General features: G+C 33.1%; 2 protein-coding genes across 2 annotated transcripts; one reads left to right on the forward strand and one right to left on the reverse strand.

The window, feature by feature from the left end:
• Positions 1-1,333: 1,333 nt before the first annotated feature.
• On the reverse strand, positions 1,334-2,986 carry LOC128548809 (uncharacterized). Its single transcript, XM_053524295.1, has 2 exons — positions 1,853-2,986; positions 1,334-1,717 (listed from the first exon to the last, which is right to left on the reverse strand). The coding sequence occupies exons 1-2, from the start codon at positions 2,984-2,986 to the stop codon at positions 1,334-1,336; spliced, it is 1,518 nt and encodes a 505-aa protein (XP_053380270.1).
• Positions 2,987-8,258: 5,272 nt separating this feature from the next.
• Positions 8,259-12,396, forward strand: LOC123562593 (toll-like receptor 4). The gene is made up of 2 exons (XM_045355223.2): positions 8,259-8,350; positions 8,721-12,396. Exon 2 carries the CDS (start codon positions 8,729-8,731, stop codon positions 10,931-10,933), a length of 2,205 nt encoding a protein of 734 aa, XP_045211158.2. The 5' UTR covers positions 8,259-8,350; positions 8,721-8,728; the 3' UTR covers positions 10,934-12,396.
• Positions 12,397-15,012: the final 2,616 nt, after the last annotated feature.

Below are 15,012 nucleotides of genomic sequence, written 5' to 3' on the forward strand. Positions count from 1 at the left end.
AGATATAAAACATTTCTGTTAAAAATATGAAACATTATGCTGGCTTTGATTTTACGAAATTCGTATTTCTATGTAACAGAAAATGAAGACATTTAAATTAATTTCTTTCCTTTTGCTTTGAAACCTTAAATTCCGTCATACATTGGAATTTGAAGATTATTTCATAAACGAGATTTCCAGAAAACATGTTACACTATAGTATTTTATTTTTCTTCGGGAAAAAAACGATAAATGTTTTCCCATTCTGTGTGAGTACTCTTGTCCATATAACAGTACATTTGTTTAACCTACTAGGGGGGATAAAGTGGAGAAAACTGTTTCTCTTTTTGTCTCCCTATTTCCTTATTTGTACGTTTTGGTTGCAGTCAGCAGATGTCTGAGGTATGAAGGTCAACTGCCATGTTTATCTACAGCGTAAGATGTTTAAGGCCCTGTAACAAGAATTTTATTGTAAATTATACCATATAAATTTTCCTTTTTTAAACGATATAGATGACATTAATGTTCATTATTTGACGACATAGTATTGCCATGAGGTTGGCTCCGTCATACCACTTTCTGCGTGACTGGGTACACTGCCAGTGATTAGGCAAATTGTGTGATTTTGTAAATAACATGTGATATAATATAATCTGTAAAGATAATATGGAGTTGCATTCTAAGACATCTCCATTTACTGATTTTTTACTTTGAATACGTCTGAAACATGTTAATAGTTAGTAAGATGTTTGGAACAATGGCGGATGTTTAGGTTGCCGAATTTTTATATGGACTCACTGTACCAATCCTCGCCCAGAAAAGACATTAAAATTGCAATATTTTTGTTGAAATACTGTAAATCAACTTCTTTGCCTCGTATGTTCTACCCAGGCATTGCTTCATTCAAATGACCCAATTTAAAGGTAAACACTAACATCTGGGACTTTGAAATTAGGCATAACATCACTATACTGTTTTCATTGTTTTTCCAAGTGGACAGGACCCATGCTCGCCCAGTGGTATATTTTTAGAAGAAAACCATTTTTGTATCAAATGACATGATAAACATTTGATATAATCTATTAATGTTCTAAAAACATATTAACTTCCACAAAAAGCTTCATAGTTATACAATGGAAGTGATTAAAACGTACTTACTGTAAACACTAATGACGTACCTCTCTTGTGCAGAAGTTATGGGTAGGGTGCAGACAAATCACAAAGGAAATGCTTGATATACAACATACTTTTGAGTAACATATAAACAGTAAGGAACAAATTGAAAATGAAATAAAATCTTCGAACAGTGAACAGTTACACGAACTACTGGTAGAACATTTTCAGTATTACAAAGTTACTCCTCCAAACAGTACCGGCACATCCACTCCGTACTGATAACTAGACTCAAGTCTACATCAGTTTGTACATAAGATGGCAAACACTGGTAGTGAAACCACTTATCACATTTGTCGCACCCTACCCAATTGTACTCCTCAATATCACCCATCATGCACACAACACATATATCCCTTTCCACTTGCTGATCATTTGTCAGTTCGATTGCAGTTGTAACTACGTCATCATCCTTGCTAATGTTACTTTTAGCTTTTTTCTTGGTAGGTTTAGCACTGGGAACTGAACGGGCACTTGTGAAAGTTTTCCTCTTTGAAGTCTGTTTTTGTTTTGGTAGCGGGGCTTCAACTAGAATAGCACTGAGGTCTTCAGATATGATACCCAGCTTTACAAGAGCATTTTCTTTTCAATGACCACAGTGCTCACACACAGACTGTTGATTGCTTAAACTTGAATTGGGAGACTGAAGAATTTCAGGTTCTGACTGTAATTGTTTGGCTTCCGGAATCAAGGCATTTACAGCAGATTTGTTAAGAGGATATATGCCAGTACAGAAAGCAGAGGCCACAGTATTCCCCGAACTCCTGTTGAAAGCCTGCATTAAACTTTTTGGAAACATATGCCTTGGTAGAGTTTGGATGCCTAAATAACCAAGTTCTACAACAATATCTGCTACTTTTTGCTTTAGGATATGAAAGTAACCAGCATTCTGTGGTTGTAGAAGATGTGACGAGTGTGCAGGTAGGTATAGTAAATCCACCTTGTGTTTGGATGCAGCATCAACAAATGCTTTAGATACATGTGTACTGTGATTGTCTAAGATTAGCAGAACAGGGCACCTCTCACCAATGAAAGGGATAAAATTCTCATCTAACCACTGTACAAATAAGTCTGTTATGATGTACCCCTTGTCATTGTTGACAAAAGTCCAACTGTCAGGCATTCCATCATCAACCATTCGTGGCAGACATTTAGAAAAAATAAGCATAGGTGGTGTGGTCTGTCCAGCTGCTGAAATGGCGTTTAAAAGAGTAACATGACCAGAAAGGCTTACCATACACTGGTACGCATGCCTCGTGCCTCTTGGAACAATTACTTTCTTACTTGGATTCAGCTTTCCCGAAAACCCAGATTCGTCATTATATATTCTGGCAGGTTCCTGTTGCAAATTGAGAGAAATAACAGTCTTCTCTAACAAGTCAAAATAATCATTTACTGTGTCCTGTGTTAAAACAGCTCTCTGTCGTTCAAGGGGGTGTGTAATACGTACAGATAAAGAATGGTGTCTCTGTAAAAATCTCCGCACCCACTGATCAGATGGTCCAGTGGCCTTGTTAACTCGTTCATCTCCGCCCCTTTGCATAATAATTTCAAGTGCAATCCGTTTAAGAACAGGTCTTGTTAGCGGAATACCCCTTGATGCCATAAAGATAGCATAATTCACGACATTTAATTCATCCTGGGCATCTAATAAAGGACTCTGGCCAAACTGTGTAACACAGTCTTTATAACGACCATTAAAATGATCTTTTAAAGTACTGTATGGGATATTGAGCTCATTTGCAGCTTTATGAAGAGAATATCCTTCATTTTTGACGAGTTTTCTAGCTTTCTCAAAAATCTCTTCAGAATGAGTTTTTTGATGTCTTGGCATCATGAATCTGAAATGGGGGGAGTAAAAATTTAGTCTTATCTAACCTGGGCTATATTTAGCATTCTGACATTTTCGCAAATTTCTGTATAAAACTGTCATATTTTCAAGCAATAGTACGATTGGGATTTATTCATCTATTTTTTGATACTTTAAATACATTAAAATGAAATAGAAGTGAAAGCTGATGGTAAAATTGTCTGTTATTGCTTTGGCCCTGGAAGCAGCATTTCGAAATCAATTTTGACAGCCGGGAGACGGCGAATGTTTGCTGATATAAAACTTGTATTTGATCTACATGTTTAAAATAAACTGCATAAAAAGTTAATACTATGTATAACCTTTAGCTGTGTAACAGTTTTTAACCAGTGTTTTTGAAAATATTTATTTTAAAGCATGTTTCTTCTTTGTCACTTTCACTTTTGGTTTCGGTTTCACTTTTATTTTCGTCTACCCTCGACCTTGACCGGAACCGGAAACTCTTCAAAAATGAGGACAGAAAGTGGGACACAAAGAGTACAAAAAACAAACAACACATGTGATGAAAGTTTGCATTTTTATTACACAATCTGGCATCTTATTAGAAAGTGGGCGAGCATGTGCCTGGGCGAGCATAGGTACGGTGACTCTGGTAGACCTTTAGCTGACTCTTAACGTTTTCAACAGGCTATCTAATTCTAATGTTTTGGTAAATACCCTATTTCTGAAATTCTGTAATATTAATACTACAATATTAAATGTTAAAGGACTGATTTCCTTTATGCAGTTTATACATGTATAATCTTTGCAAAATCACATGCCAGGTCTTAAAATGTACATGTTTTTATCTTCTATAAATCTTTATAGGTTGGTCATATATATGCTGTCTTAAGGTTTTTAGCTCGACTTTTCAAAGAAAAAGTAGAGCTATTGCACTCAACCCAGCGTCGGCGTCGCTGTTTGTTAAAGTGTTTTAATTTTTAATTTTAATTTTGATAAAGCCAATATCTCTGATGCTACCAAAGCTATTGACTTGAAACTTAAAATATTTATTTACTATCAAAATCGACGCCCCAAAATTCTTATTTGAATATAAAAGAATTATGCCCCTTTATAACTTAGAACTTTTGGTTAATGTTTTTGATAAAGTCAAATTATTTCACTTAGAAATTTTGGCTAATGGTTTTGATAAAGTCAAATTATTTCTGTTACCATCAAAGCTTATAACTTAAAACTTAAAATTATTAATAACTATCAATTTGAAAGTACACCAGGAGAAATATCCCCATAACTCTGTTTTGATTTTTTTTTTGTTAAAGTTTTATAAAGTTATTACTGGCGAAGCTCTAATTCAAAGTCAAGCTAAAGAATTTCTTCTATGCAGATTACGCATGTATATTGTTTTTCGAAACCAAATGCAAAGTCATAAAATGTACATGTTCTAGCCTCCTATAAATCTTTATAGATTGGTCATGTATATGTTGTCTTAATGTTTTTATTGTAAACGTCAATGTTTGTTTTATACAAGAATGAGACTTAAATAAACTAATAAACTAAACTAAACTGATAAAATAAAGTAATAAACTAAGCAATACGGTATTTGACATAGGCATTGGCAAAAAAACTGAACAATTTAACAAACTTAAAAAAACCATGCATTTTAGTAAAACACGCACGCACATTTGACTGATTGTCAGTTTTATGTATCTGACCTTGATCATTTTGTTATCAGATAACTGTAAACTGCAAAGTTTCCCATAAAAACAATTTTTACATAAAGGAAAGAATGACTTATTTCTTGTGTCGTCAAATGTTTCAATAGTCCAAAAATATTAACTTTCAGTCGGAACATATGTAATTTATATTGATTCGTATTGTTCTCAAACCCCACAGTTGCAATTCTAAGTAACAACTCACACACAGCTGCATAAAAACCAAAGCTCTGTTCTATTCAGTCCTGTTCATTTTAAAAAAAAAAATTTGTCCAATGAGACATTTTTATATAAAGATTCTAGATTGAATCATCAGTTATTGGTATATTATGTAGTTCTGTAAATTAACACCGTTTAAGTTACATCAGAGATTAAGAAATCTAGCAGGTTTTAGTTTCTTTATAAACGTTTTCGTTAAATTTAAGCAAGAAGCATTTACCCTATTGCAGTCGTATTATTCATAAAGTCAAGAACACCTACAAATGCTAATAAGTTGTCAGATTTGGAAAAAAGTGTATGCAAATTAGCGGATGCATCATATGTAACACGGTAGCCTAAATAAATCCTAATATCATCATGAAGTATTGGTCTTATTTGAACATGTAAGCATGTAATAAACAGAAAAATCTTCACCACTTAGCATAAAATAAACAAAAATTGTTTGCTTGCAGTGTAATATCGAAATATATCTTCAAAGATACTTAAGGGAGACAATTCTAATATTTTCACTCAGGCTCCGCCTTCGTGAAAATATTCAATTGTCTCCCTTATCGGTGAAGATATATTCCGATATCACACTGCAAACAAACAAATATCCTCTATTTATTTGCCTCTAAAGTATCTATTAGGAAACTGAAAACTTCACAGATTTTCACTATATGCTCAATATAAGTGATGGTGATACTTTTAAAACAAGATTAGAAGCAAGAAGATGTTAAGTTAGAATAAATATATTCACATCAAATTGGAGAATACTGTCACATCTGATACAGTTTTCACAAGCTTAAAGACATATGTGAAATTAATAATTGAAAATACTTTTCTTATATAATTTATTGCTCAAGGCCGGCATCCTATTATGGCATGATTCAAGTTGGGGATGCACATTATTATTTGGCGTTTGACATTAACTGTAAATACAGTCAAATCTGCACATGAAGACCATGCTTGGAAGAGAGTGGCAAAAAGACCGGTGTTGTCAGTTAAATATTAAGAAACGTCATCTACTGGGTTAGTTATACAGTGAATATATAACGAACTCAGTTATAACGTAATCTCGGATATAAAGAACGTGTTTGTATTCTCCGATTTTTGCCTTCTTCATATCATAAAAAATCTTTGGATACAGTGAACTCGGTTTTGTCAGAAAAGCAAATGGTTAGTAGAAACAGTTTTAGTTTCGCTATTTTATCCATTTTACGTGAATATTTTATTTTCCATCGATCAAAACAAGCGAAAGCAGGAAAAATAAGAATCGAGTGTTTTATTCTAGAAATTAAACTTTATGATCAAATATGTCCCAAATACAAGGAACAAAATGTATAAATCGGCGAATTTCTTTTGTTGTTATTTTATGCAATGATGTAATGTCGAAAACACGGACATTATAGACTAAGTATTTTATGACGATATGGTAAAGAGCCGTCTCTGTTTTATACAACAAGAATGTTTAAAACAGAATTTCTTTCAGAGAAGTGGTAGACAAAATATACAAGAAATCCTTCTTCAACTCTTTTGACCGGAAAAAGGAAGTTTTCTATTCAACTATGAGACTGCTTTAGCCTGCTTTGCCTTCAACAGCCTGTACATCCATGGCTGATTATGGTCTGCACTGTTCGCTATTCAGCCAATGAATTTTCAGCGAACAACACAGGAATTTAGCAGGGTAAAGGTTAACTTATCAAATATAAACCATAATGATCCAACAACATGTATTTATATTACGAGCCTCGGGTATAAGGAACACGTTTCTAATATCCCACCGAGATCAATAAATCCGAGTTTTCTGCAGTTAGATGTTTCTAATGCAGGTGAATAACCTATTAGTCGTATTTAAAGATATTTAAACATGGTTCTGTTATACAACAATCATTTACCAATGAAATATCAACTAATACAACATTGCTTTACAACTGAGATATTTTCACACACGAAAAAATAATGTATTTCAAATTTCTGGTATCAGTTTCAAATTATAGTATCACAGTTTAGGCCTCACCAAATTAAAAAGTTGTTCATCGGATTTGCCGCTCGTATATTTTCAGAAACACAAAAAAAAATATTTTTTTTTGTTTTTGGCTTGTGCTCGCCCCATTGAAAAAAATCAATCCAAAATTTTTTGGTGCGCTACTTTTTACGGACGTAAAAGTGTATAAATGCTTATACTTCCAGTCCCAGACTGTTCTCAAATGGATTTTAATCAAAATAAATACATACTACGCACACATCGTCTATAATAAATCATAATACTTATATTTAATTGCATTAAAGTTATTTCCCCTTTGTGCAGTTATGCCATTTTCTTCAAATGTTTACCAAATTACATACTACAAAAATCGATTTATTTCATTGAAAACTGGATGAAGAAAAACACTAATTTGTTTGATAACATCAGTCTACATTATTTTGGTAAGGGTAAATACTTATTGATGCATGTCACTTATCTGTTTTCTGTTTTTTTCCTGTCCAAATGATCAGCATTTGCATACGAAAGTTGGTGGGGTAAGGAATTTACCTTACGAGTTGTTTTCAGGACAGTTTTGATTTTCAAATTTTCCAATCATTTAGTAGACTAATGTTAATGCACTTTAATCTCCATTTCAGACTTTAATTGAGACTTTGTTTCAACAAATTTAATATGTTATGAAAGTTTAAAGTTAGAAAAAAGAGCTGTACATAAGACATCATGCTCGACTTTTCTAAATCAAAGCTTTGCCAGTAGAAGGGGCATAATAGTCAGAAGCTATTAAAGTACAGAGCTATTGGTCATTATATAAAACTTAATTAAAAATATTCTATGATAAAAAGCGGCATAACTCTGTCTAGATTCAGACTTAAGAGTATTGTTTCTTCTGGTGTAGACTTTGACAGTAAATAACTGTTCTAAGTTTCAAATCAGAAGCTTTAATAGATCTAGCAACACTCACATAGATATTTGATGTATCAAAAACTTTGTAAAGTCAGCTAAGAATGCTATATTTTCATAGCAGTAAATATTCGATTCGATATTTGATTACAGTGTACTGTATGACAATGTTATTACCTTTTTTCACGAGTTCGCTTTGTTGTGCGTCTGCGGGTTAGATTTTCTCAATCCCTGGGGACTTACTTTTTAATTTAAAAGGGCTATACATTCTATTTTAAGGTTTTTATTAGTCAGTCGAGAGCCAAATGAAGACAAATATATTTCTTCGCTCTTCGCTCGCTCCTGATTTTCTCAAAAACCCAAAAAAATATTTAAATTATTTTTTCGCTCGCCGCCTCAAATTTTTCAGAAAAAAATCCGATGAACAACTTATCAATTTGGTGTGGCCTTAATCCGATATCTAAAATGCATGAACTTTCAATTCTACCAGGAAGAACGACTTTTATAACGTTTCGGTTTAGGCTGTTTAATTACTCCATTTTAATAAAATACATTGCATCTGAAAGTTCACTCGATTTGATTAATATTTTCGTAAGTTCTTGCTGTTTATATTTCATTTTTCACTACATTATATATATATCTCTGAAAATCTTATATTTTCTTATGTTTAGACTTCTTTTTATACGCACACTTAATTAATGTAGCTTAAATCTGCCTCTTGTCGTTCACATAATAACAACATGATTCATGTATGAATATAAAGGATAGAATAAGTAGAATCTGGAACGCCTCATATAAACTAGCATTTGTCATTCTTTACAGTTTCAACTTAATGACTAAGAAATGAATACTTCACATTCGTTTTCCTTTATTTGATAAATAAGTTAAAAATAGTCTGACATTTGTATTTTTAAATAATATTTTTTTCATGCGGCATTCTAATCAAGTTTCTGAATTTCAGACATTCGGATGACGACAATAAAGATGCATAAAGTAACACAGTTTGCTCTCATTTGTTCATTGATACCTTTGGCTAAAACGTATGAACTTCCGGCTGATTGTGCAATTCGGAAAACTGTTCTTACCTGTCAGCAGACGATACCAAGGGAACTTCCTAATGGAATTAAAAAAGTTTACATCACAGATTATACAGATGATAATATAGGACAAGGAAGATTTTCCCATTCTAGTTGGAGAGCCGTACAACTGTTTGACATAAATACAAAAAACTTATTATTTTTCAAAATAAGGGATCATGCTTTCGTTGGTTTAGATAATATTACAGTTCTTGGAATCCATGGCAGAAAGAGGACTATTATAGATGAAAAGGCTTTTGTTGGAATCGATCGAGTAGAGAAATTGGACTTTTCTAATAGGTTTTATTTAGATTCAGAGACACTCGTTAGACCGCTATTATACGATATCGTTTTGCCAAATCTTCGTAAATTGATCTTGGAGAACGCCAATACAGAAAAGGGTAATTCTTATTTCAAGATTTCGCAAAGTTTTGTCGATATGTTAAGGTCAAAGAATATCAAGGATCTAAGCCTGCGGGGTACAAATCTGCTCATAGAAGAAAATGCCAGTACCATTTCCACGAGGATTGAAGTCCTTGATTGTTCAAATGTTAGTTTTCTACATTCAAAAGATTTTAAGTGGGACGTCTTATTGCCAAATTTAGTAACTCTAAACTTCTCAAGCTATTTAAGACTTCTTCCCAGCATATACATAGATAACAAACAATATGACATATGTAATGATAAGAATTCTTTAAGAACGCTCAAGAACGGTTACGCAAACTTCTGTTATCATGGTAATGAGATCTGTGTTAACAACGTAACAATAAATATTTCTGCACATTGCCTTGAACAGATAAATATCGTACACATCCGAGGAAATAATTTACATTTTGTTAATGCAACATTACATTTACCAAAGAATTTCCCGTTATACGAACTTGATATGTCTTTAAACAGGATGAAATATTTATCTGCAACATTTTTAAAAGAAATGGTTAATCTTAAACATTTGTATCTGGGTGACAATTTATTGTCCAGTATGTCAAACCAACCGGACTTTAAAATCTTATTCAAACCCTTACCTCGACTTAAAAGATTATCAATGGCTCACAATCAGATAACTTATATTCCTGAACAAATGTTTCTTCACAATTTGGATCTAGAGTGGCTGGATTTGCAAGGGAACTATTTGATGTCAACATCTTTTATGAATTTACAACTTGTGAACTTGATGTTTCTTAATATCTCTGATAACAGAATTGCATATCTCGTCATTGAGGATTTAAAGAAACTTAGGCAAATGATTACTTTAAGAAATGGCAGTAAGTTCCTAGAAGTGAAAATTAATGGTAACCCATTTGAATGTTCTTGTCAAAGTGTTGACTTTATAGAGTGGATTTATGAGAAATCTGTGGCAGATACTTTGCAATACCAATGCGATTATGAAAAAGAAATAATAACAATTAATAAAGAGAGCATAGCAAAAGCAAATTTTCTTTGTATCAGGACTGTAATCTATACTATTTCTTCAGTTATACCTGCAGCAGTCGCATTAGCTATATTTGTTACGCTCCTACTTGCTTGGCGTTATTTTTCACAAAAGCGACGTTTGACCAAACTGAACAAATTCCTTCAAAGTTTTCAAAAGGGACATCTTTGCGACAAGTTCATCTGCATGTTGTCGTATAGTGACACTGATGCGGAAGTTTCTAAAAGATTATGTGACAAATTGGAAGAGAAACTCAAAGATGTTGCCAAATGCGAGAGAGATATAGTCGGTATTGACTATAAACATTTTCAGGTCGGTCTTCCAGTTGTAGAAGAGGTCATGCGATGCATGTATAAATCACTTGTTGCAGTATTTGTTGTGTCTGAGGCCTTTTGTCAAAGCGATTGGTGTTCCTTAGAAGTCAGAGAAGCATATGAACAACAAAAACCAATAGTCCTCATCTTCGTTGAAGAAGTGTCGGAAGAAAGTATGACACTTTACGTTAGGAATGTTTTTCAGCGTTATACCCGGGGTAAGCTCTTCCATACTGAAGACGGGGAAGTGGATTTTGAACCAGGTGGCATCAAAGGTCTTTGTGATTCAATTATCTTATTAGCAAGCGGAGCAGGAAGAGATCAACGGAACGTGCATGAATCACAAGCTTGAAATCACTTCTTTCCAGTTTGGTTGATGAATTTTGACAGTTTTATAACATCACATATAGATTCATAAAAAAATCCCCATTAAATGTTCACTTCATATTTGAGTCATATAAATATTTTGTACATAATAGGCTTCAAATTTTTATGAATGAATTTATAATTTATTATTGTATCTAAAATATAACGAAACCGCCTTCTTCTATGTCAGGTATATGTACAGTTTCTGAAGTGCCTTCTTTTAGAGACTTTGTGGATGATTTTCTTTGTTTTTATGTGAAAAACAAAGTTTTTCCATTTTACTTTAAATTCGAAATTTTTGTCCGTCCATATTTTTTAAATTCCTTCAAGTTTTTATGAAACTTAAAGGAAATGGTCGTTTGATCAAATGGACAAAAATATCACATATTGCAATTGTGCCAAGCTAAGCTCATGATCAATTTCAAAATTTAAATTCAAATTTGTTAAACTTTAATTGAGTTTCTTGTCCCGACCATCATACACACTTATAGGATGTACGTCGCATAACCTTGGAAGACAGAACTGAATTTTTTTTTTATTTGTGCTTATCAATGGTCAATGTGACCGTTAAAAAAGATAAAAACAACAGTGACAGCTCTTTATTTTAGTCTTGATTGATTGACATATTGAAATGACACTTGGTCTATAGGTATCTTCCAGAAAGTCCAAGACTGGGATTATATTAGGGAGAAGTAGGACGAATGTCACAATTACATAATTGTTTCAAAGTTCCACCGTGGCCGAGTGTCTAAAGTGGTTGATCTATGTAGTGTACATTTTTGTTTGACTTTGTTTAGCATTTTAATTGACAATATTTTTATAAAAAGAAAAGAGACGTTAAGATACTAAATTGGATCAGCGACGTCAAGGTCTCCGTTATAAGAATTAGAAAAAATAAAAACAGTGTCAGTTCAATATCTCCAGTTTTGTTTGACAAATTAAAAATAAAGTTGGCCTATTGACAGCTTGTAGCAGGATTGCATATGCGGCCAGTGAAGTCGAGGTCAAGGTCCCGTTTTTAAAGCATCTTTTATAGATATGAAACAGTGACTGCTTGAATCAAAACGTAGCAAAAAGATTAGTAACCTTGGTCAAAGAAAGCAATTAATAATTCATAAAAAAAAAATAAAGAAATACAAGAAAAGCTACTTTGTCCAAATATTGTGACAAAGTTAGAGAAACAATTAACAATTGCTACATCTCTCTGTAAACCATTTTACAGTACTTGATTTTTGGATGATCTGAAGAGGACAGAAACTCCAGTAGACAATAAAGAAATTAAAAAAAACCCGTTGGCCATTGTAGATTTGTGTGAACGTGAACATAATGACAGGCATATATTGACAGACCAACAGAAAATGCTAGTAGAGCTTAATTCTAAAAGAAAAATATAAATAAAGGAAAAAATAACGTATAAAGAGACTGTGGCTATTTGATAAACAAAAAGAAAATGTTTGTTTGTTTTTTGTTGTTGTTTTTTTTGACGGTGGTTAAGGGTGTTATTTATAAGACTGGTGTAGGCCAAGAAAGGAGGAAGCACTAAAGATGAGGACGGCTTATTATCAGATACCACAAGTTATGTTTTGGAGAAATAGAAATTATGATAATAGTGGCATTAACAGTCTGTATTGCCCGCAGAAGTAAATAATTTTGATATTATCGTGTTGGAACTGATCTTTGCATAGCATTGTCCTGTACAGCATATTGTATTGTATTGTACTGTATTGTATTGTATTGTATTTTATTGTATTTTATTGTATTGTATTGTATTGTATTGTATTGTATTGTGTAGTATTGTATTGTATTGTATTGTCGGTAAAATGTTTTGTGACTTTTTTAAAGATCAGTGAATATCTTTTAATGTTATCCAGAAGTATGTGGAACGTTAGTAAGACTTGTGGAAATTAAAAAAAAACAACGGAGTAATATTTTGTTCAATGTAGAAAAATACCGGAGAGACACCATATTTTAGACGTTATTTGTGAGCATGCACGTACATTCTCTAGCAAGGTGGCCAAACCGCATCGCTTTCCGCTATCATAAAGACGGGGAAAATCACTCGATTCAGGTAACATTTTTGCTAATAATTTCCTGATTACTTGATATGTTGTAATTTACAAAAGGGTCGAAGACATAAAAATACCTGCTTTCTTCGGCTAAATCCGTCTGCCAGAAATTCTTGATACTTTAAAACACTTTACCCATTTTTTTTCCAAGGACCAAATGTGTAGATATTGTTCTCACTAGAATTTGGGCGAAGTGTTCGAAGCAAGCGCACACGTTTTGTGCCGAGGAAAGCACTCGTTTTTCTATCTTTTTATTCTATCAAAATCTATCAAGTAAAAAGGAATTTACAACAAAAACAACTTACATACATAGAGGGATTTTTCATGTTTGTACGATACATAATAGTCACGTGGATTGACCACCCTGCTCTAGGCAAACACAAAAAATATTGCTAAAACTCCGTTTATGTTTTGCTCCCAACTATTAACTCTTACCATGCTGGACACATCCGTGCAGTCTGAACACGATCTGCACTGTTCGCTATTCAGCCAGTATCTTTTGGGTAAGCACCCCTTTTAACAGTTAATGGTACTGTCCAAATTGGAAGATGTACATGTTCATTATAGAAATTTAGGAGAGTAAGAGTTAACACAATTCTCAGTGAATGTTATTTTCTGCGAAGTTGTGAGAATAAAATAATATCGTACACGCAAAATTTACAGTTGCAAATAATATGAGCCGCGCCATGAGAAAACCAACATAATGGGTTTGCGACCAGCATGGATCCAGACCAGCCTGCGCATCCGCGCAGTCTGGTCAGGATCCATGCTGTTCGCTTTTAAAGCCTACTGCAATTAGAGAAACCGTTAGCGAAAAGCATGGATCCTGACCAGACTGCGCGGATGCGCAGGCTGGTCTGGATCCATGCTGGTCGCAAAGCCACTATGTTGATTTTCTCATGGCACGGCTCAATTATACCTTTTTAGAGGTACATGATATTTAAAGAGAATTCCTATAGTTTTTTTCCTTTCAAAGAAATTTTTTAAATTCACATATATGATAGGAAATTTTGTGCTGAAAACAATGAACAAATAAAAACAATAGGTCACCAGGCTTGTTTTTGTGAAAAATTGTACTGAACACACCCACTGTTGCTGAAACTGCTAGAGATTTTTCAACATTTTCATAATTGTCTGCTTTTTTTATAAATACCAACCAGAATATACATCAAGACAGCACAATAAAGTTTTTTCTTTTTACAGATTTTATTATATACTTATTTGATATCATAGTCATATTTGTAATACTCTATCCTTACAATAATGGGTACAAATGGAAAAAAAATAATGTTTAATATTTACTTTTGTGAACTTTTTTCAGTGAAAAATACCCATAGTGAAGAATATTTTTTTAAATTTTGAAAAAACTCTTTCATAGATTTTTTTCCTGTTTTTCTTGTGTGTAGATAATTGTATTGTGAGCATAAAAATGGCTAAAAATATATGGGTCACCAGGCTAAATTTTATGTTAAGACCGCTAGAATACAACACCTGTTCGGACGGAAAATGGCGCGAACCTGGCCAAATTGATTACATGTATGTCTGCTAGAAGTTAAAAAAAATGTTTTAAAAATTCTTAATTCTTTCTATAATTGAATACAAAATAATCTGAAAGGTGATATTGTCTTATCAGTACTAAGTCAATTATCTTACATTATATGAACAACATTGTCTTTGTACTAAAATGCGATGTGAAAACACAACCACAAAAATAGCAAGATACCTGTCAGGCACGATACTTGTCAATACAACATAAACCAGTATCAACATTTGATTACTGATAAAACTTATCAAAAATGTTATTTCATTCAAGATTCCTCATATTTAAGACTGTCTGTAACATGTTTCAACAAATGTTGACTTCAGTTCAGTTTTCCATAGAAAGTGTCGGCTGCGCAGAAAGATGCGCATAAAAAACTATCGGAATTCCCTTTAATGATGCATGTCTCACAATTTACTGTAATTTACAAATCTCGGTTTTAGTGGGTGTTTTATGTTT

Source organism: Mercenaria mercenaria, chromosome 15, assembly GCF_021730395.1.
Source record: "Mercenaria mercenaria strain notata chromosome 15, MADL_Memer_1, whole genome shotgun sequence".
In the NCBI taxonomy this organism is placed as follows: Eukaryota; Metazoa; Mollusca; class Bivalvia; order Venerida; family Veneridae; genus Mercenaria; species Mercenaria mercenaria.